The 22,545-nt window shown below is 35.9% G+C and overlaps 1 protein-coding gene across 2 annotated transcripts in view; it reads left to right on the top strand.

The window, feature by feature from the left end:
- Nucleotides 1-137: 137 nt before the first annotated feature.
- rictora (RPTOR independent companion of MTOR, complex 2 a) overlaps nt 138-22,545 on the top strand; it is a 37,480-nt gene continuing 15,072 nt past the window's right edge. For both annotated transcript variants that reach the window (XM_051895798.1, XM_051895799.1), the window contains exons 1-29: nt 138-207; nt 344-391; nt 1,264-1,361; nt 4,891-4,955; nt 5,098-5,229; nt 5,471-5,534; nt 5,638-5,764; nt 6,859-7,028; nt 7,151-7,218; nt 7,751-7,818; nt 7,904-7,986; nt 8,768-8,855; nt 8,990-9,080; nt 9,163-9,229; nt 9,329-9,409; nt 10,529-10,629; nt 10,741-10,906; nt 13,415-13,516; nt 14,311-14,357; nt 14,468-14,603; nt 15,717-15,916; nt 16,363-16,489; nt 19,476-19,640; nt 19,884-19,960; nt 20,653-20,731; nt 20,833-20,942; nt 21,528-21,615; nt 21,703-21,795; nt 21,908-22,014. In XM_051895798.1, coding sequence (XP_051751758.1) covers nt 138-207; nt 344-391; nt 1,264-1,361; nt 4,891-4,955; nt 5,098-5,229; nt 5,471-5,534; nt 5,638-5,764; nt 6,859-7,028; nt 7,151-7,218; nt 7,751-7,818; nt 7,904-7,986; nt 8,768-8,855; nt 8,990-9,080; nt 9,163-9,229; nt 9,329-9,409; nt 10,529-10,629; nt 10,741-10,906; nt 13,415-13,516; nt 14,311-14,357; nt 14,468-14,603; nt 15,717-15,916; nt 16,363-16,489; nt 19,476-19,640; nt 19,884-19,960; nt 20,653-20,731; nt 20,833-20,942; nt 21,528-21,615; nt 21,703-21,795; nt 21,908-22,014 — 2,918 coding nt within the window. The remainder of the gene's footprint in view (nt 208-343; nt 392-1,263; nt 1,362-4,890; nt 4,956-5,097; nt 5,230-5,470; nt 5,535-5,637; nt 5,765-6,858; nt 7,029-7,150; nt 7,219-7,750; nt 7,819-7,903; nt 7,987-8,767; nt 8,856-8,989; nt 9,081-9,162; nt 9,230-9,328; nt 9,410-10,528; nt 10,630-10,740; nt 10,907-13,414; nt 13,517-14,310; nt 14,358-14,467; nt 14,604-15,716; nt 15,917-16,362; nt 16,490-19,475; nt 19,641-19,883; nt 19,961-20,652; nt 20,732-20,832; nt 20,943-21,527; nt 21,616-21,702; nt 21,796-21,907; nt 22,015-22,545) is intronic.

Genomic DNA, 22,545 nt, shown 5'->3' on the forward strand with positions numbered 1-22,545 from the left:
ATGGCAGCAAGAATGCATGCTGGTATCGAGGCCAAAAAAAAAAAGTGTTACTATGTTAGCTTTTATAACGTCTGACGCCGAAGATATTGAAAGAAAAGATAAACCTCGCGAGAGTTTACGAGAGTTCCGGTGTTGTGATGATGAACGTCCCTGCCAACATGGCGGTCAGCATCCGCGGCCGTCCGACCCGGAGTGTACGGATGAGAGGCAAGTTAGCGGCACTCACACCCCCGTCACCATGCGCAGTCGGCGCTGTTTAAAACCCTCCGCTTGTGCAGTTTCCGTTAAGCCTCGGATAAGGACTTACGATGTCTTTATTGTTTCGTTTTTTTGTGTTTGACAGGTCGGAATGACAGCGGAGAGGAGAATGTACCGCTGGATCTTACGCGGGGTGAGAGTCAGAGATCATAAGGAACATCTTAATAGTGCTTCTCTGTAATAATAACCAAGCAATGACTAAATTCAAGAAATTGCTATTAATAATTTCTCATCTCCTCTATCTGGCCTTGCAGACAGGAGAATTAGGGTGAATAAGATGTTGTTTGTCTCAAAACCTAATGGGTTTCCTAAATAGACTGCGTTTTTTTGCTCCTGTGATGCCCCAAATATGCTGTCTAGCTAGGCAGCTCACTAAGATTTGTGACCCAAGTGTTGTTTTAATCTGTAATGCACAGCCCCATCAGTTTGTGTTTTCTAGTAAACGTCTGCATGTCAGTAGAATAACTGCAGTGCATTTAGCCCTGTTAGGCTGTCAGTAAACAAACAGTCAATAGCTTAAAGCATCTTGATGCCTTCATATCTTTTTATGCTGCCTAATAAATCTGTGTATTTAAGGTTTCAGTCTGTAATTCATGTAAGCTGGTTGGTATTAAATGCAGAAAGTCTTTGAGGAGCCTTATCTTGATGAAACTTGCTGTGACATCTCTCTTGAGAAATGTGCTAAATAAAGACTTTAATTGCAATTGCTAAATGTAGATCATAATATCTTGTATATGCAAAAAGTCATTCTCATACAAGATCCCGGGAGGTTTTATTTTAGTTCTGCACAGGGGAAATTATGCTTCATTGTATATGGTGATAAACTATGTGATTATGTATTTGCATTATGTTCTAAACTATGTGATTTTAATTTTAAGAGATTTTAAACATATTATAAACATATTTTTGCTTTGCAGCGTTCCAGTTGCACTAAAATATCTATCAGTTGCACTATTAACCTTATTGTGTTTTTAAAGATTTTAATTTTGTTTTTGCTTTCCACAGAACCCTCAGATAACATGCGTGAGATCCTGCAGAACATTGCCAAATCTCACGGGGTGTCCAACATGAGGAAACTCGGCCACCTGAACAATTTTGTTAAGGTAGTGCAACTTTAATTTATGCTGGTTGTTGCTCTTGTGTATGATTTCAGCAATGAGAGAAGATCATGACCAGGTCTGGATGGAATTGAAGACTTCTTTTCACATTCTTTTGTGTTGTAAATGTAAACACAGTAGAATGTGTTAAATGAAGCTGAAAATATTACACTCTTACTAATTGCTGAAAGCAAATTTCGCAAAAGTACTTGCAATCTCTCTTTGAGTTCTGTAGGCCCTGATCATGATCTGAACTGCATGGGCTCATATTTGTATTGCAAAAGCTTTTAAGGCAACACATCACAGGTAAATAGGGTAAACATTTCAAGTAGTAAATATCACCATACTTTCCCCAGTTGAGTTGCTTTTCATTGCAAGTTTTTTTTTTTTAAAGGGTAGGTAACCCACAGTTTCTGCCAATCTCATGTTAATCTCGAGTACCTGTAGATTAGTATTGCATCCTTCATATCTCTGAAATGTCTTTAGTTTTGTCATATTTATAAAAGATACATATGCTGTACAGAGTCTTTCCGAAAAAAGCCAAGCTCCTGGAGGCGTGCCTGCCGTGGGCAGAGCTAAAGGGTCAGGAGCGCGTGCAGCTTTTGTGTAGAGATCGTCTGCAAGCTGCGACATCATTATAAATAAAAAGGGAACAAAAACGTTTGTGTTGTTTACATTTGACATTCCGATTGGCAACAAAACACAGACATTTGATGCAGTTACTCACCGCCCGCGATCTGCAAATCCAGCGACGAACTTGGACTTGTTTACAAAGCATTCATTACCGAAATTTCTGGAAACAAACAAACAGCTCCATTGCTGCCCCGGAAAAACAAACTTCATCCACTGTTCCCTTAAAGCTGGGTTCTTTGGGAAGCTGAAAAAGTTAATCTTTCCCTAACAACCAAGAATACTCCTTTGTTGACAGGAGCTGCGTCTCATTTCGGAGGCTGCGTCCTTCGGAGGTCGCATTTGAAGGCTGCATACGTCATCAAGGATGTCTTATTTAAGAAAAGTAACCGTAATAAAATTGACTATTCATTGTGAGGTGTAAAATACTGTAATTTCTTTCTTACTTTGCAATCTAATGGGTATTTTTCTTAAATGACACTGCCTCGATGATGTATGCAGCCTTCAAATGTGGCCTTCAAAGGTGCAGCCCCTGAATTGGGACACAGCCATTGTTGAAAATTCTCTCTGCTTCCATAACCCGAATGAATCGCGTTGATGGGTGTGCTCTTGCTTTTGCTCTGGGTGATGCGTGTGCGAACGCTTATCAGGGAGAAGTGCCCATTTTTCCCATACTGTCAATAGCCAGGGGAAAAAAACTAAACAAAACTGCATGTATTTTGCAGAAGAACATTGTTTTGATTGTACTTCTTCCCTGCATGACTGTGTTGATGAATACCTTAATCTGAGCAATAAAAACGCCATCTCCGCTTTACTTTTACAACATTTCAAATCCTTTAGTCCTTCCCATCTCTGAAAAGCCAAGCCAATGTTGATTCTTGTTTTATTACAAACTCTGTCGCATTATCTTTTTGCCAGCAGATTTTTTTTTTTTTTTCCCTCCAAATGGGTGATTCCCCGGAGGTTGAAGATTTAGCTGCTCCATGTCAATCTTTCTCACTCATTGTGACAACTAACTATGACACTCCCACACCAGACATGCATCAAAGTAGCCGGAGCAGCTTTTCTCTATTTACGGATATGTTGAGACACACTCTAGTGATGCATGTATGCAATTTCTTGCGAAAAACTTCCTGCTCGGTCTAAAATATAAACCCTTATAATGGGCTTACCATAGTAAATTAGGGTAAGACAAAAACACATTTTGGATTGATGGTGTATTTATTCATTATTTAAATTGTTAATTTTGAACAAAAAAAAGGCTTATATAGTGCACCTTTAAAGATACAGTAAGCATTGTAAGTGAAACATACAAATGCAAATAGATAAAATGTAATAAAATAAACACTTAAAGGTATATTTTAGATGTCTTCTTTCAGACTAGTGGAAAGAAAACATGTTATAGAAGCAAATTAACCAGTGCATGAAAAATAATGGTTTTACCTATAGTGTCTTGCCTTAAGTCAAAAGTATTACATTTCGGCTCATAACTTGAACACTAAGGTTGATATACACTGTTTTCGAATGAGTTAATAATGCAGTTTTTATGTAATGCAAATAATAGTGCAGTGTTTTTTGGCCTGGTCCTGTAAACAGATTTGTAACATGGTAAACAGCAGCAGGCAGTGTGTTTGTGTGTGTGTGTGTTGTCGGGTTGTTTATCTTCAGCGCCCTCCTCTCACTTTCAGTTTCTTTCTGAGAGAATTTGTTTTATGTGTTTCATCTCAGTGTGACTGAGGTTAAAACTCAAGACTGTTAGTACAGAAGTATGTGTGCAGTTTTTCATGTGTTTAACTGTTTTGTGTGCGTGTTTAAGTGGGATTTTCTCAGCTTTGGGGAATAATAACTCCGGCGGTGTGTGTGTGCATGAATACCGTGTGTGGCCTTTTAAGGATGCTGAGATAGAGGAGATGTAATCCTCTCCGAGGGTCACACGGCCCCTTCTGACTGCCTGAGCTCTGACATCATCATAAACACATACATATGCATGCACAGCCTGCCAAGGTCATCTCACTCCACAGTAACACACACAAACATGTTTAGTAGACACAGCGCACTAATTTTACACTGTAAGTCATCTTAGTGCAATTGTTGATGTGTCTGTCTTACGTTTTATTTTTGGGTTCAGTTTATGAATCTCATCATTACCAGATGATGTTTTGAATCTTTGTTCATATTCAAAACAGCTTTGAGAGATTTTAAGGAATGACTTTTTTCACTTTTAAAGAATATTATTATGCATGCGTAATTGCGTATTGTACATAAGTTTGTGGTCGGTCAGTTTTTTGAATGTTTTTGAAAGAATTTTTTTCTGCTTACCAAGGCTGCATTTATTTGATTAAAAATACAGTAAAAACAGTAATATTGCGAAATATTATTACAATTTAAAATAGCTGTTTTATATGGAAGCTTGTTTCCGCCATGAAATAAAAAATAAAAAAGGTAATTGCGACTTTTTACCTCACAATTCTGACTTTTTTTCTGAATCCCGAGTTATAAAGTCAGAATTGTGAGATATAAACTCACAATTGTGTGTTACAATGTCCAATTGTGAGAGGAAAAAAGACTGACGTTTAATATAACTCGAAATTCTGAGAAAAAAGTCAGAATTGCGAGTTTATATCGCAATTCTGACTTTATAAGACGCAATTGTGAGTTTATATCATGCAATTCTGAGGGAAAAAAAGTCATAATTGCGTGATGACAACTCGACTTTATATCACTTCTGACTTTTTAACTTGCAATTGCGAGTTTAAATCTTGCAGTTCTGAGAAAAAAAGTCAGAATTGTGAGGAAAAAGTCGCAATTACCTTTATTTTTTTTTATTTAGTGCCAAAAACAAGCTTCTATAGCTTTATATTTAAATATATTTTATAAAATATATATATATATCTTTCTCTCTCAGCTCCTGAACAGTGTAAGTCACTGTGAAGAGAAATTAGGATTTACACATGAGGAAATCATCATTTGGTAAGTTCAACAGTACAACTTTCTCTTATTCTGTTCCAATAGCTGGTCACTGACTACATAGACAGCATCCATCAAGGAATCTCACAGATGAATGATTTGAAGCGCTCGTCTTGTGTTTCTCATTCTGTCTTTATCGGTTTAGTCTGCGTGTGGCATTGCTGAATGAGGTGAAGGAGGTTCGGGCTGCAGGTTTGAGAGCGCTGAGGTATCTGATCTGTGACAGCAGCATCCTCCAGAAAGTTCTTCAGCTGCAGGTGGATTACCTGATCTCCAGGTGAGCTCGCACACCTGCTTAAATTCCTTGTCTTCACAAAACAAAGAGATAATGTCTTATGTCGTGTTTTTGTCTGAGATTAGTGAAATAATTTGCTTGTCTTTTCATTGTAAAACTAAATTGTGAAATTATTACCAGTGCTCTGGTGGGTGAACTTGACTTTCAGTCTCCGTGTCCTGGTCAGAAAGCCTCAGATGAGAAGTTTGAATGTTTATCTTCAAACCTGTTGATTTGTGTTCAGGTGTATTGACATTCAGCAGAGTAATGAGGTGGAGAGAACTCAAGCCCTCAGACTGGTCAGAAAGGTACGACCTCCAACCTCTTACTGGCACTGTTGAACTCAGTATAACCTGTTTATGTTTTTGTGTTGGGTGAATCTGATCTCAATCTGTTATTTTGCCCGTTCAGATGATAACAGTGAACGCACAGCTCTTTCCCAGCTCTGTGACGAACTCTCTGATCGCAGTGGGCAACGACGGGCTGCAGGAGAGAGATCGCATGGTTCGAGCCTGCATCGCCATCATTTGTGAACTTGGTGAGTTATTAGTGGTGTTTAAGTCAGTGATCACTATTAGTATTCTGTGGCACATACCACACCGTCAAATCTTGCTGCCCGTTGAGGAGTGGTAACACTTATTTTAGTGAATGAACAGGTGAAAAAGTGCCTTTGTGTGCACAGCCATGGGTTCTTAAAGGGAAAAGCCATGGGTTCTTTACTCACCCTCAAGTTGTTCCAAGCCTGTATGAGTTTCTTTTGTGTTCAACAGAACAAAAAAAACTCATACAGGTTTAAAACAGGTGAGTATGACAGAATTTTCATTTTTGGGTGAACTATCCCTTTAATGCCAATTCTATTATAGGCTGATATGAAGGTAATATATATTCTAGGCAACATTTTTTACAAGTTTTGTTTTATCATAGGGTTTTCATCAAATGTTAATTTGACAGATGTATTTTTTTATAATTGAATATTTTAATGTAGTTTTATGAGAAACTTACAGAAACTTAAAGAATCTCTTTTATTTTAATCTACTTTAATCTTATTAAAATTCTGTGTTTTTTATTTTATCTTTTTTGGATTCTGTGTTTTATGATTTAATACAATAAAGGTTATTATCCAAAATGTTGTTTAGTGAAATGAATGCAGAAAACATTAACAGTTAAATAAATCATTTAAAATGTAATCTATTTTAAATATAACAAATCATTTTCTGCAAAACATAGCATTTTTATTTTTTATCAAATAAGGAACTGAACAACAGAACTAGTGTACTGTATTAATTAAAACATGGATGAAAAAATATCTGGTTTGTATGATTTTTCCATAATAATAATAATAATATTAATTAATGGTAATGTTTTAATACATTTCTTTATTATTGTTGTTGTTATTATTACTACAGAGAAAATATGAAAACTTACATGCAGACTTTGGATGTAGGCTAAATATCGAAAATTACTTAAATTCCATTATCGATATTGTGGATTTATTTTATTAAATATTTAATTTATTTCAATAAATATCAATATCGATTTATCTCCTAGCCCTGTGTTATATGTAGAGTTTAAACCATGTACTGTTGGTATTTTGCATATATATCAACAATATATATCTCTCTTGTCATTCAGCACTGAAGAACCCAGAGGTGGTGGCCCAGCGGGGCGGTCTGAGCACCATCCTGAAGAACGTCATCGACTGTCAGCTGAGCCGCATCAACGAGGCCCTGATCACCACCATACTGCACCTGCTCAATCACCCGCACACGCGCCAGTACATACGCCCTGATGTTGAACTGGAGGTATGCATATGTGCAGCGGCATACTGGGTAGTGCACATGCTCATTCTTAAATTAAATGAAGTAAAAATGTCTGACAGTAGTATATGTTCTTTTTTTTCTTTTTTTTTTTTTTTTTTTTTCAGCAAATCCTTGCACCTTACACAGACTTTCACTACAGACACAACCCTGACACAGCAGAGGCACAAGTCAAGTGAGCCCTCTTATTTTATTAATTTCGTTACATTGTAAATGATTGATTAAATTGTTAAAGTATCATTTCATTAGACAGCATCAATCTCAAAACAATATAAAATAAATATAAAAATAATCCATAGTTCCATGGTATAATTTTTGGTAACACTTTAGTTTAGGGTCCAATTCTCACTATTAACTATTTGCTTATTAGCATGCATATTACTAGGATATTGGCTGTTTATTAATACTTATAAAGCACATATTAATGCATGACCATATTCTACATCCCTCAATCCTACCCAATACCTAAACATAACATCTACTTTGCTAACTATTAATAAGCAGTAATTATGAGTTTATTGAGGCAAAAGTTGTAGTTAATAGTGAGAATTGGACCCTAAACTAAAGTGTGACCTAATTTTTATATTTTTGTGTAGGTTGGTGATGCTGTATGATGCTTTTGTGCATGTTTCTGTGCCAATTCTTTATTTATCTGCAATGCACTGCATTTCTAAAATCATAGTTTAATGAATCGTTGTGCTCCACAGGGAGGATAGAGAAGCTCGTTTTTTAGCCAGTAAAATGGCTATCGTGGCAGCGTTCCGTTCTTGGTCAGGTATGAAATCTCTTTCATCCATGAGTAGAAAAGAGGAACGCCCAGATTCTGCTCTTCATCCTTTTCTCCTGCTGTTCTCTTACAGGTATTATAAACCTGTGTAAATCAGGGAACTCAGGGGTCCAGTCTTTGATAGGCCTGCTCTGTATACCAAACATGGATGTCAGGGTGAGCCTTTTTTTTCCATTTGTTTAGACTAATCTGTGTTATCAACTCTCTGCTGTATCTTACCAGAAATGCTGGACAAAATAGATAATACATTTTTCCCCCAGCATTTTTATTCAATATATACTACCATTCATACGTTTGGGATCAGTAAGACTTTTTTTTTTTTAAAGAAGTAAATATTTTTATTCTGTAAGGATTGATCAAAAGTGACAGTAAATACGTTTATAGTGTTACAAATTATTTCTATTTCAAATAAATGCTGTTCTTTTGAACTTCCTATTCAAATAATCCTGACAAAGTTTATCACGATTTCCACAAAAATATTAAGCAGCACAACGGTTTTCAAATTTGACTGTAAGAAATGTTTCTTCAGTAGCAAATCAGCATATTGGAATGATTTCTTTTAAATCCTTTAGAAGGATCATGTGACACTGAAGACTAGAGTAATGATGCTGAAAATTCAGCTTTGCATCACAGGAATAAATTACATTTTAACACTTAGTTTAAATTTTAATCATTTCTCACAATATTACTGTTTTTTTGATTAAATAAATACAGCCTTGGTGAGCATGAGAGACTGTAAAAGTCCTTCAAAAACAAATATAAACTTTTGGGCATACATGGGCATAAACTGCAATATTTACCTACATATATGTTAACTAAAACATTATAAAGTGCATTAAATTCCATTATTCACCGAAAAGGTCAGTTCTAAAGAACTGATTCACAGCAATGAATCAATTTTAAAGTCAGATCTGTCCATTTATGTTTTTGTCTACAGAAAGCCTTATTAGAAGTCATGTATGAGATCTTCAGATTGCCTGTTCCTTTAGTGACAGGAGATTTTGAGGAAGCCCTGCACAGTGTGGGTAAGAAGCACCTCGATTCATAAACGCGTTTCATCTGTTCAAAAAAGCCTCACTGACTGCTGTAAACTCTTTGATTTGCATGTTACTCTTTCTGTTTGGGATGTGTGTTTCATGCTGATGTTTGTGTCATTCAGACCCCAGCAGGTTTCAGGACAGCTGGAGACTAGCTGATGGGTTTGTAGCTGCAGAAGCCAAAGTCATATTGCCTCACAGAGCAAGATCCAGGTGAGACCCGTCCAACATCACATATGCTGGGAATCTTCTGGGTTAAATGTTGTATTCATGTTCTTCTGTTTTCCATCACCAGACCAGACCTCATGGACAACTACCTGGCACTACTGCTGTCCGCCTTTATCAACAGTGGACTACTGGAGGTACATAATCACAAGATCACTTGATGGATCCTTGATTTTCTTTAACTTTAATGTAACAGACCTGTGATGTTTTTATTGATAATGTTTTTGTTTACTCAGGGTCTGGTGGAGGTCGTGACCAGCAGTGATGGACAGATATCAGTGAGAGCCACCTTACTGCTCGGAGAACTTCTGCACATGGTACTACACTACAACAGGGCCCAACATTAACTATTTATAATAATTTTGTAATAATTTTTTCAATGTAATAAGTTTTTTATTCTCATTTTGGTGGCGCTATTGATCAAAATTGATTAATTTTCCCTATGGCAACAGTGTTTTTATTGTTAACTAAAACAAAAACTATTTCATATTTTTTTTTTTGTAATTGAAATAAAATACAAATAAGTATATAAATAATACTAAAATAGCACTGTATGGCAGTGAAAGGGAAAAAAAGCTTTCTTAGACAAACTTTTAATCATTCATAAGAAGATATGTATATAAATTGGAAATAAATTTAGACTCATTGTTTTTATTAACTGAAACAAAAATTATTAAAAATTTGTTTTTGGTAATTGAAATAAAAAATAAATTAAAAAAATGTTTTTTTAACCAACTGAAAAAAAAGTTGAAAAATGTTGAAGTATTAAAAATACTAAAACTGAAATAAAAATAAATTAAAGCAAAATAGAATTTTTTTTATTAATAAAAATGACAACAGCACATAACAAAATTACAAAACTAAAATTAAAATGAAAAACTGAAAAGCTTATTTAAAATAGTGAAAATAATACTACAATAGGATATAAATAATACTAAAATAACACTGTATTGCAGTGAAAGGGAAAAAAAAAAAATATATATATATATATACATATAAAAAAACGGAAATAAATTTATACTCGTGAAATGGAGAATTTGGATGTCAAAATGCTCTTAGTTGTCATAATAATAACAATGCAAATAATCTTAAATAATTCTAAAGCTTCTTTCTTAGATGAACTTTTGATCATAAATTAAAATGGATTAGGTTTTAAAAAAAAAGGGTAAAGTTGTCGGACGATGCGCCATACATAGTGACTGATCTGTTATTTAATCAACCATTTGTTTTACATTTTGTTTTACATTGCTATTTAAAATGTATATAATTTTACAATTTGTAAAAAATGTTATTTACTTGTATATGTCACTTGACGCGTGTAAATGTTACACTCTGTCTGCACACACATATGGACTGCTGTTTAATTTCCCCATTAGCCTTTATTTTTCAACCTAAAATGCTTAGTTCACCTACATCTTGATTCTTCTCTCTTCCAGGCCAATACGATTCTTCCTCACTCTCATAGTCATCATCTGCACTGTCTGCCCACGCTAATCAACATGGCTGCTTCCTTTGACATCTCTCAGGAGAAACGTCTGTGAGTGCAACAATGAAAACACACACTCAACAATAATCCACAAGCATGTGTCCAACAGTGTTCTCCAGTAATGGGTAGTTAGTTTTTGCTTCTGAATCTTGTTTTCTCCAGGCGTGCCAGCGCAGCCGTGAACCACCTGAAGCGATTCCACGAAAAGAAACGACGTGGTCCCAAACCTTACAGTCTTTACCTGGATCACATCCTGTACAGGACGTCCCCCTCCACTCACAAGAAAGACCAGCACCAGCGTCCGCACAAGGACATCTATATTGTGAAGGTACACACTCTATATCATTGCTGTGCCTGTTGAATGTCAAATAGACCTGTCAAGTACATGTCTGGATCATTTCACCCCAAAATCAATAGAAAGAAATAAGAAATTAGTTTTTACTTAAAGAAAATGGCACCTTCTTTTAGAACCATCAAAGCGCCCCTATTATGCTTTTTCGGATATTACCTTTCATGTAGTGTGTATTATAGCTGTTTGTGAATGTAAAAGGTCTGCAAATCTTCAAAGATTAATTGAGACTTATCGTCTCTCAGAAGAAAGAACTGATTCTGAACTGCCTGAAACGAGTCGTCAGTAATTCCAGACTCACTTCCTGCTCAAATCTGCGTAGGTTTGTAACGAATTTGCCCGCGAACAACGTCTACTTTGACCCACCCTCAAACACTGTAGTTGTAGCTGAGACTGGAAGAGTTTGGCTCATGCTGCTGACATGTCGAGTAGACGCTGTTTTCTGCACTGTGAAAGCCAATTTGCATTTTTGCACAACTGCCAGCCTGCATAGAGAGGTTCTTGAGACTTCAGAGATACCAACAGCTTCAAATACCTGGCTTTTTTTTTTTATAGCTGCCCTTTTAAAACAATTGATTTGTTTGACAGAACCTTTCCTTAATAAGCCTTTATCTGAGTTCTTCTGTGCTCTAAATCACATACAAATCTTTTGACAGTTCGATAACCTCTATTCAGTTTTTGCAAAATGTTAGTTGTTTTCATGCCTTTTGCAAGACATTGCACCATTTCATGCTTTTCATCATCAGAAAGATCTTTATTCCTCCCTATATTGCATGAGAACTGTGACTTGCTTAATAATGTGGAACAACAACCCTCTACGGACACACTGAAGCTTAAGTCGCCATTAGCTAGACATTTTTTATTTTACTTGCCAGATTTTTTACATGGCATGCAAGAACAATGCAAAAGAAAAAAAATCTAATATAAAATATAAATATAAAATATAATTTTCAAACACTATTCAAGACAAGCAGCAGGAATATTTGGCTGCTGTCACTTTAAGGCTTAATGCCGGGATAGACTGATATTGTTACATATGTGTTTTCTTTTTTAACTGTTGTTTACGTTCACTTAAGATAACCGACTATGTTTAATAGGATACTAGCCAAGACATAATTTAGTGTGAAATTGTCAGTTCAAGTGCAAGAAGTGCTCAATTCAGTATTCGAAAGATAACTTGCACGCGTCTTCTTGCTAAAAAAACATGTGCAAATGATAAACTTTCATGACAATGCAGCACTGGCCCGATCGGAGGAGTGACAGTTCTGTCAACTCTTGTCCATCAGGCAGTCCTGTCAAGCCCTGCATTTAGATCTAGCATTCTCTTTACGTGGCATGTGTAAAAGCTGCTCTCTTTCTCTCACTGTGAATGCGTGTGTGAGAGAAAGTGACAGAGGGCGCTTGAAGTCAAGTGACTGTGCATAAAGCTCAGCAGGCAATAATTATATCCACGCTAAACTTATTTTTTTGCCTCGAACTCAATCACAGGTGACTGAAATTGTACAAGTTACTAGCCATTGGCTAATTAAAAACATTTTTTAATCGCCTAGCATGAAATTTGCTCGCATATGCGAATGATTTACTCATAATGTAGAGGGTTGACAACCTCTTTAAAGTACCCCTGAAATCAAAATTTAAGTTTTTAGCTTTTAGTATGAAAATGTTAGCCTTAAGGTTATGAATAAGCTGGTGTGTTCCAAAACAATGCCAAAATTCACATTTAGGAGATTTAAGCATTTAAAACTTACAGTCTCTCACTTCCGCTAAAATGCATCACAGATTTTCATGACATCACTGCAGACTTCAGCTTCTCATCAAATCTTCTGTCCAATCAAATGCTCTCTAGAATCTGAAGTCCCGCCCCTCCTACACTATAAACAGACGCTGAATCGTCACTTCAGTGGACCTTTAAGTAGGGTTTCCATTTACCTAAGACCTGGCAAACTACTTAAACCTGTTTGAGATTGATACAGTTATCTAAAAAGATATGAGAAATAAAACAAACACTTTTTTTGAAAAACTAAAATCTGAATGAATTTACAATGAATTATTGTAAAAAGAATTCAGACCACAGTGTGTGTGTGTATATATAATATATGTATGTATATGTATGTGTGTGTGTATGTATATATAGTACATTAACATTTAATAACACTAAATAACATTAATTACATGAATACTAATCACCATTGAGAATAATTGGAATTAAAAACGTTCAGATGCATTATGGTATTAAGAATTTGAGGGTCAAAATGTGCTTATTTGACATAATAATGTCACAATGTAAAAAAAAAGTGATCCTTTTATGATCCTAAAGATAGGCTTAATTTCTTTTTGCAAAATATTTTTTTTCCTTTCAATTTTGGCATGTTGGAGTGACTTGGACATGGTTTTATGAAATTCACACAATGTATATATTGATTAATATAATAAGATACTTCAACAGAAGACTTTGTTTCTGAGTCGTTTGTTGTTTGTGTGGTGTAGGACACTGAAGAGGCGCTGATGATGAACTTGAGGGACAGTCAGGTCCTCAATCACAAACAGAACCTGGACTGGAACTGGATTCTGATCATCACTATACTGAAGGTAAAACCTAAAGCCATGTTTGGATAGAATTCAAGTGTAATGCTTACTGCATACTGTACAGTATACTATCTACTGTCTACTGCCTACCAGTTATCACTGTAAAGCTGCTTTGACACAATCTGCATTGTAAAAAGCACTTTATAAATAAAGGTGACTTGACTTGACTTGACTACTAATTTTGAAAAATAGTATGTGAAACAGTTATGATAAACAATTGATTATTTTTCTCAGTGTAGAATGCTAAATTGTTACTACATTGAGTGTTTAATTCAAGAATTCTGTCAAATGTCTCAACTTTTTAGCAGTTCTATTAAATAGTGAGTCAAGATGGTGATCTGAGTATCCCATGCATACAGAAAATTCACATGCTGTACATGATGCATATTTCATAAATTGCATATAGTATGATAGTGTGCTATACAGTGACCTTTTACACTTTAGTCTCACTTTTAAATGTGTCATTCTCATTGCATTAGATAATAACTGGCATATAAATGAATAAAATAAAGAAATGTTTCTTGAGGAACAAGTCAGCATATTAGAATGATTTCTGAAGGATCATGTCACAATGATGCTGAAAATTCAGCTTTGCATCACAGGAATAAATTACATTTTAAAATATGTGCAAATAGAAAAGAGTTATTTTAAAGTGTAATCATATTTCACAGTATTAGTTTTATTACTGTATTTTTGGTCAAATAAACACATGATTTGGTGAGCAGAAGAGGTTTCTTTAACAAACATTACAAAATCTTACCGCCCCTGCTTTGTGTGTTGTTGTTTTTCTTTTCTAGTGGCCAAACGTTAACCTCAGAAACAACAAGGACGAGCAGATGCACAAGTAAGACCAGCAAGTGTTGTGCACACATCATGACATCAGACATGTGCTGCATTTTCTTGCAAAGCACTAACCACAGACTACATCCCTAACGTATGTGTGTTTGTGTGCAGATTTGTAAGGCGCTTACTGTATTTCTATAAGCCCAGCAGTAAGCTGTACTCGGCTCTGGAGCTGGATCACGGCAAAGCCAGACAGCTGACGGTAGCAGGCTGCCAGTTCAACCAGTTCCTCTTGGATTCAGAAGAGGTGAGAAGGCAAAAAAATTAGACCCCTGAACCTTTGTTAAATTACTCCATAAGAAGCACAGTAGCAGTTAGGGCTGTACCATTAATGGAAATAAAACCAAAATAGTGTTATGGCTTAGTGCAATTATCAAATCACAAAGACTGCGGGTCTTAAAAAGGTCTTACTTCACCCTTACACAAATTAAGGCCTTAAAAAGGTCTGAAATCAGAGACGAAAGTCTGAAATTAATAAAATCATGGCGTTAAATGTTGCATGCATTGCAAAAATTGAATATCTTGCCCAGTATTTTTGTTCTGTTTTCCAATACAAATATTTAAAACATCTTTAAATCGAGATACATTTACTTGAGAGGCAAATGTAAAATGAAGTCCTGAAAAAGCAGGAAAAAACTGTGGTTGATCGATTTCACAGAAAACAAGACTTTAAAATTTATAAAATTCAAGAAAATTAAGACATTTGGACTGGAAAATAAGGCATAAAATAAGAACATCATTTTTTTGCAGTGTGATCAGAAGGTACAATAAAAGATATTTCCATATTCTACTGATTCTAGAGCGATTCAAGCTCATTTTTTTTTGTAAAAATGAATCAAAAAGTAATGGATATCTGTTGTAAGTTGTATCATCAAACTCGGAAGTGTTGCTAATACAACTCCCTGTGTTTCTCACAAGATATTTACATTTACAAAACATATTGTTTTCCCTTTAATTTTATCCTTAAATTTTCTTTACTTGGTCTTAAAAAGGTCTTTAAAAAGTCTTAAATATACCTTTATAAAACCTGCAGAAACCCTGTGTAATGTGAAGCACTCATCAACAAAAGAGAAACTTTAAGGGCTCCCTGTGGTGTTCCTTCAAAATAAAAGTCAGAAAAGTTTTTTATTTAGTAATTTGTATATTTTTATTTAGTAACAATAATGATTATGTTAATTATTACTATTTTATAGCCATATTGATATATAATCACAACATTTTGGCCAAATTGTGCAACCCTACAATCAAGCACAGCAAGCCTGTTGTTTTTAATCACATTTTAAATCACAGTTCGTTTTTACCCCCAAATCATGCAGAACTAGTAGCAGTCAACTTGGTTTATTGTCTTTTGTTTTTGTAGGATGGCCAGGGGTATTTAGAAGAGTTTGTGAAAGATATTGTCCAATGGCTCACATCCTCTTCTGGGCTTAAACCTGAACGCAGTCTCCATAGCAATGGCCTCCTTAGCACCCTCAGTCAGCACTACTTCCTGTTTCTGGGTACTCTGTCTTCACAGCCAAACGGAGTCAAAATGCTGGAGAAATGTGGTGCATTTCAGTGGTGAGAACACACACAATTTAATATGTTTATTGTCCTGATGAACTTTATTATTCCTGCTATATGAAAAAGTGAAAGTACTGTGGTGGTACCATATTACAGTAATGGTAATGAATGGTACATTCAAATATAGGTGTCATGGTACTGAATTATTACCATATTCATATACACCAGTCCTTACTTGTTACTCTAGGATACTTACTGTAAAAATGTCATGGTGGTATCATGTTGCTCCATTTAACTGTGGTATTACCATAGTACTATGTTCAGGAAAAAACAATACCTTACAAATATTTAGTGTTCCTGCAAACCTTGAACATTACTGAAAATTTGTCACAAATAAACTGTAAATATGCACAAAAAAAGTATTTCCAATCATGTTAATACTATGGTGCCTTGGTAGCAGACAGTATGATTAACTATGTTTGGTTCTGATTTGTTTTGTACAGTCTGCTGAACTTGTGCTCAATGAAAAACCAGGATCACCTGCTGAAACTAACGGTCTCCACTCTGGACTACAGCAGAGACGGACTCGCTCGAGTCATTCTGTCCAAGATCCTCACGGCGGCCACTGACGTAAGATCACGCTCATCACGGCATTTCTGTGTTTTGAGCTGGGTTATTTTACTTTACTAAAACTAAAACCATACAAAAACATTTTAGTTATGTGAAATAAATTAAACGTTACCTGAAATAAAATCAAATATATATATATATATACATATATATATATATATATATATATATATATATATATATATATATATATATATATATATATATATATATGTATTTGATTTTCTGATTTTGCTATGTTAGCCGCTTGACAAAATAGTGTTTTTTCTCTGAGGCAGGGTAAAGCATGGTACTTGCAAAAAATCAAGAAAATTAGATTTAAACAATAAGACTAAACATGAGCTATATAACAATAATTAGTTTTCTGTCTATAAATGTAACCAAACAGCTGTTCCCTTGTCTATTAAAACATGTAATATATTGAAGCGTCTTTGGTGTTTCCATGGTTTCTACAAAATAAAACCGGAAACTGAGGATAATGCGGGTATGACGCAATTGACAGGCTGAGGCGACTCCTTACACGTCCCGGAGCCTTGGTTAAAATTGCAATTTTCTCACGATTTACAAATAGTTGGAAACATTTGGGATATTGTAAGTACTCAAGTGAACAAAATATATTATACTGGCCTTGTGGTTTTTGGATATTTTTGGACGGTTGGGTGGATGGATGGACAGAATGATGGAAGAATGGACAGAATGATGGATGGATGGATGGTTGGATGGCAAATGTTGGATGGATGGAAGGATGGACAGATGGATGGATGGTTGGGTGGACGAATGATGGATGGATGGATGGATGGAAGGATGGACAAAATGATGGAAGGCTGGACAGATTGATGGATGGATGGATAGATGGACGGACAAACAGAAGGATGGAAGGATGGACAGAATGATGGAGGGAGGGACGGATGGATGGACAGAATGATGGAAGGGTGGACAGAATGATGGAGGGAGGGACGGATGGATGGATGGACAGAATGATGGAAGAATGGACAGAATGATGGATGGATGGATGGATGACAGAAGGATGGACAGGATGAGGGACGGATGGATTGATGGATGGTTGGATAGATAGAATGATGGAAGAATGGACAGAATGATGGATGGATGATGACAGAAGGATGGACAGAATGAGGGACGGACGGATGGATGGATAGACAGAATGATGGATGGATGGATGGATGGACAGACAGAGGGGGGGAGGGACAGAATGAAGGATAGATGGATGGATGGATGGAGATACAGATGGCTGGATAGCTTGAATTTAGATCTCTGATGCATTTTAGAGTGATTCTCGCTATATTTCCTTTCACTATGTAGTGCAACTTGCCTTTTAAATAAAACAGAATAATATGCATGTAATATGTTGTTATATGGTGTGTCTTTATATCTTACACCTTTAACCCTATGATTATTCAGGTTGGGTAAGGATAGTCAAATCTAGCCTACACCATAAAGTACTCACCCACCAGCAGGTTGAAGTTCTTCAGGAATGATGTAGAAGACTTTCTTGTGGTTTCTTTCTTTTTGTGGCTCAGTTTGTAGTTATAAGTAAAGTCTCACAGGAGGCAATCATAACAATAAAAACACTTCTTTTATTGGTTACAATACAAAGCAGTTAATGCAAAAATTCAAACTTAAAATCAGCTAAGATTTTAAGTTACCCTTGGTAGTGTATCAGGTGTCCTTCAGGCAGCATCTGCTTCTTTTTATACTTCTTTTTGGGGAATTCCAATTCCGTTTCATTGATCCAGTCTTACTGTTGTAGGAATATCTATTTCTGTCACTTATGTCCAATAGCTGGATGTCCTTCCGCCGCCTCCTACGATATTTGTCATTTTTAGTGCACTCTTCCTCTTTTTCACTTTCATCTCCGCTTGTGGTTTTAAAACTTTCTCTTCACCCCCGTGCTCTCTCTCGTTAACCTTTGTGGTTAGTTGCAAACATTGTTCATGAATTTATTTTTTTACAGCTTTTGCTCATTTCATCCTGTTCTACATCAATATCATTTTAGGTATTGCAGTTACTTTTCAAGCACATGGCATTCAAACACCTATATATGCCATTAACTTGATTATGATGTCACTTTTTTTTTTACTTTAGTAAGTGTGTAATGTTGCTGTTTAAGAATAAACAACATCTGCAAAGTTAAGAAGCTCAAAGTTCAATGCAAAGGGCATTGAACTTTGAGTGTTGTTGCCATGCCGTCATTTTACGCCAGACTGCTTCACAAACGAGGGTCAATTCAACGCTGGATTTGCACAAAAGATTAACCATGAGTTGAATCAACTCCATAGCAACTCCATAAATTTCTCCACTTACCATTCAGAAACATCCAGTTGCATTTTAAACATTGTAACTTCTTCCTGAGTCTCTCCATCAGTGTCCGACTCCGGTTTGAACAATGTAAGGCTGAACACCGTTACTGACAATCCTCATTTTGGCTGTGTGAGATTCTCCAGCTTTGTTGTTGTTGAGCAACCGAAGCGCGAGCTGTTAAAGTTCCACCCCCTTTTGGAAAGGTGGCCGGGAGCAGCAGCTCATTTGCATTTAAAGGGACACACACAAAAACGGCGTGTTTTTGCTCACACCCAAATAGGGGCAAATTTGACAAGCTATAATGAATGATCTGTGGGGTATTTTGAGCTGAAACTTCACAGATACATTCTGGGGACACCAGAGACTTATATTACATCTTGTGAAAGGGGCATTTAAAAGAAAGCAAATAACTTTTTTTTTTTTTAACCAGTAAATAGCAATAAATACAACAATGTAAAGGTGTTTTACTGATTCTGTAGTAATCCGCATTTCGTTCATGTTCTTTAATGAAACACAAGATTTGTAATATGTCAGATAACTGTTATATCCATCGTATACGATTCATGTAAAAAAAAAAAACCCTTTCAAGTGGATTCTGACTGTATATTTGAATTCAGATTGATGTGAAGGAGTGATTGAGTGATTCTCCCTGTGTGTCCTGCTACAGAACTGCCGTCTGTATGCCACCAAACACCTGCGTGTGCTGCTGCGCGCTAATGTTGAGTTCTTCAGTAACTGGGGGATGGAGTTGCTAGTCACCCAGCTGCATGACCACAACAAAACCGTCTCCATGGAGGCGCTGGACATCCTGGACGAAGCTTGTGAAGACAAGGTAATCAGCATCACAGCTACAGGAAGTTGATTTAATGCAGGTCATTTTTTTACGTAGTTTCAGAAATTAGTGTGAAAATGTCTTAAATATTTAGGTAATGATCTGCTAAGCATTAAATAATGTAATACTGTATTTTGAAGTTATAAAGTGTTAGCCAGGATGCTGATTGGTTTGTATTAGTTAAATGTGTTTCTTACAGCAACTTCGATGCTTTTTATTTCTGATGTGTTGTGCTTACTCCAGGCCAACCTGCATGCTCTGATCCACATGAAACCTGCTCTGTCTCACCTGGGAGAGAAAGGCCTTCTGCTGCTGTTGAGGTAAAACAGTCTTGGTTTTTAGTTGCTGTATGCTTACTACATAAATGCATTGCTTAAAAAGAAATCTTTTCCAGCAAAAAATAACTATTTTGTTATACAGTATGCATATATATATACTGTTACTGTGATATAGAATTATCATTTTGGTCCTAACACAGTTAAATCGATTATTGAAATTAATTAATTTTCAGTTCATCATAATTTAATCTCAAATTTCTCTTTTGCTTGGAGTTACTTTGATATTTAATAAAAATATAAATTGCCTTATATATATATTCATATTTTCTTTCAAATTTTAATGCTACTTACCTTTTAAATGAAATATGCATGTAATATGCAAAGATGTTTTATTGGTGCTGCAATAATCTACATTTTATTAATGTTTTTAAAAAAAAATGCAAATAGTTTTTGATAAGTCCATGAGATTTTTTTTATTTAAAAAATTTACCATCATAGAGCTTTCTCCATCATTTACTGATAAATACTGAATATCCAGTTATGCCATTTATTTTTATTTAATGATGTTTGGTCACGTTATTTAACAGTCATATATAAAGATAATATCTGAATCTGTTAATTGTGTAAAATTAAATATTTAAATAAGTTCATAAGCTGTTGTACTCCTCATTTGTAAGTTGTTTGGTAAATGAATAAATATAATATGTTAAATGTCTCTTTGTTTTCCTCTGTAGGTTTCTGTCCATCCCAAAGGGCTTCTCTTACCTCAACGAAAGAGGTTATGTCAACAAACAGCTAGAAAAATGGCAGAAGGTGAAAGCATCAAAGCAATAACTCTGTCTCAGTCTGTTTCACGCCTGTGTCTGTTTGTTCCTCTTGAATGCAGAAGTGTTAAGCCGTGTGTGTTTTTGCAGGAGTATAATCTGAAGTATGTGGACATGATTGAAGAGCAGTTGAATGAAGCTCTCACAACATACCGCAAACCTGTCGACGGAGACAACTACGTCCGGCGCAGCAACCAAAGGTCTAAGCACTGCTTATCTTGTAAATATCTTGTATATGAAGAAGTCAGTTCTTAATATATTAGCAAATTACCACTACTATTGCACATACTTAAGGTTGGGGAGAAACCTCACCCACATCCGGTGATGAACTGCCCTATTAGCATAGACACAACCCTGAGTGAGAAGCACAGAGTCTGCTGTTTCTGTATCCTCGCTGTAGCAGCTGGAGTTTTACGATGTCTTAGCCACTGAGGCATTACAAATGTTGTGTTTTGGGATGTACCAACATAAGAGTCTCCATAGACTCCCGCTATCTGAGTCACTGAGGACATCATGGCTAAATTTAATTTTTGAAGGACATGCACATGAATGCCCTTTCTGACATTTTTGGTGCGTGAGATTGTCCTGTTATGTTGTTAGTTCATGTTAACTAATATTAACAAATGAAACCTTATTGTAAAGTGTTACCATAAAAGCTCATTCAAAATATTAGTAAATACTATAATAGTATATAAATAATGCTAAAATATATGAATATGGAGCATACTCTTTTTGTTTGTTTTGTTTTTTAACTGCAGTATATATCTCTCGCTCTCATGTTGAAGGTTACAGAGGCCAAATGTCTTTCTCCCTGTGCATTTATATGGGCAGTTGGTCCATGATAAAACCGGCTGCCTGCTGCTGGAAGCTCAGGTACCTGATTATGCACATGCTGCTTGCTGTCACTCTATAGCTTTGTGTGTTTTTGTGGATTTATTTGTTAATCTATGTATTTGTTAGGGTGTTATCCCGGATCTTAGCTACACAGTTCGATCTCCAGTGTTGGATAAATGGGAAGGTGTTAAACAGCTGAAGGCTGCGCTATGGGCTCTGGTCAGTGATGGTTTTTACTTACTGTATGTGTTGAGTAGCTAAGGATGTCCTTAAATGTCTCTAGTTTCGTTGGTGTTTATGGTTTTAATGTTTAACATTTGAAATGTTCCAGGGCAACATTGGCAGCTCAAACTGGGGTTTGAACCTCCTACAGGAGGAGAATGTGATTCCAGATATTATTGCTCTGGCTCAGCACTGTGAGGTTCTGTCCATACGTGGGTAAGGGTGATTGAGAAAAAACTGCCTAATATAGGAACATACTTGGCTATTTGCAACTTAATGCCCATAGACGGCATCTGTCGGAAACCAAGAGGCCGATGCGTAACAGTCCTATCCAATATATATTCATTCTGCACAAGATAAGGCCCATTTACACCAAGGACAATAACTGTAACATAAACGATAAAGATATAATAATTTTAATAATTGTTCTAATTCTGTGAAAATAGGAAAGTCCACACCGCAACTATAACGACACAGAGAAACGATATTGTTGATAACTTTCACAACAGTTTTTTTTCCTGCTGATGAATGATTAATAGATTGACAGCCAATCATAATCCACCTGACTTTAAAGAGCTTATGCACTTAAAGCGGCAGGCAGACAACTGCAGCGTGCACTTAAAATAAACAGAATGATATTGTGCATTGGTGTGGATGCTAATGTATTTATCGTTATAGTTATCATTATAGTTATCGTCCTTGGTTTGAATGGGCCTTTAGACCCGATCTTTTAATGTCATGACCAGC

The sequence above is a fragment of the Ctenopharyngodon idella genome, chromosome 5, assembly GCF_019924925.1.
Source record: "Ctenopharyngodon idella isolate HZGC_01 chromosome 5, HZGC01, whole genome shotgun sequence".
Lineage (NCBI taxonomy): Eukaryota > Metazoa > Chordata > Actinopteri > Cypriniformes > Xenocyprididae > Ctenopharyngodon > Ctenopharyngodon idella.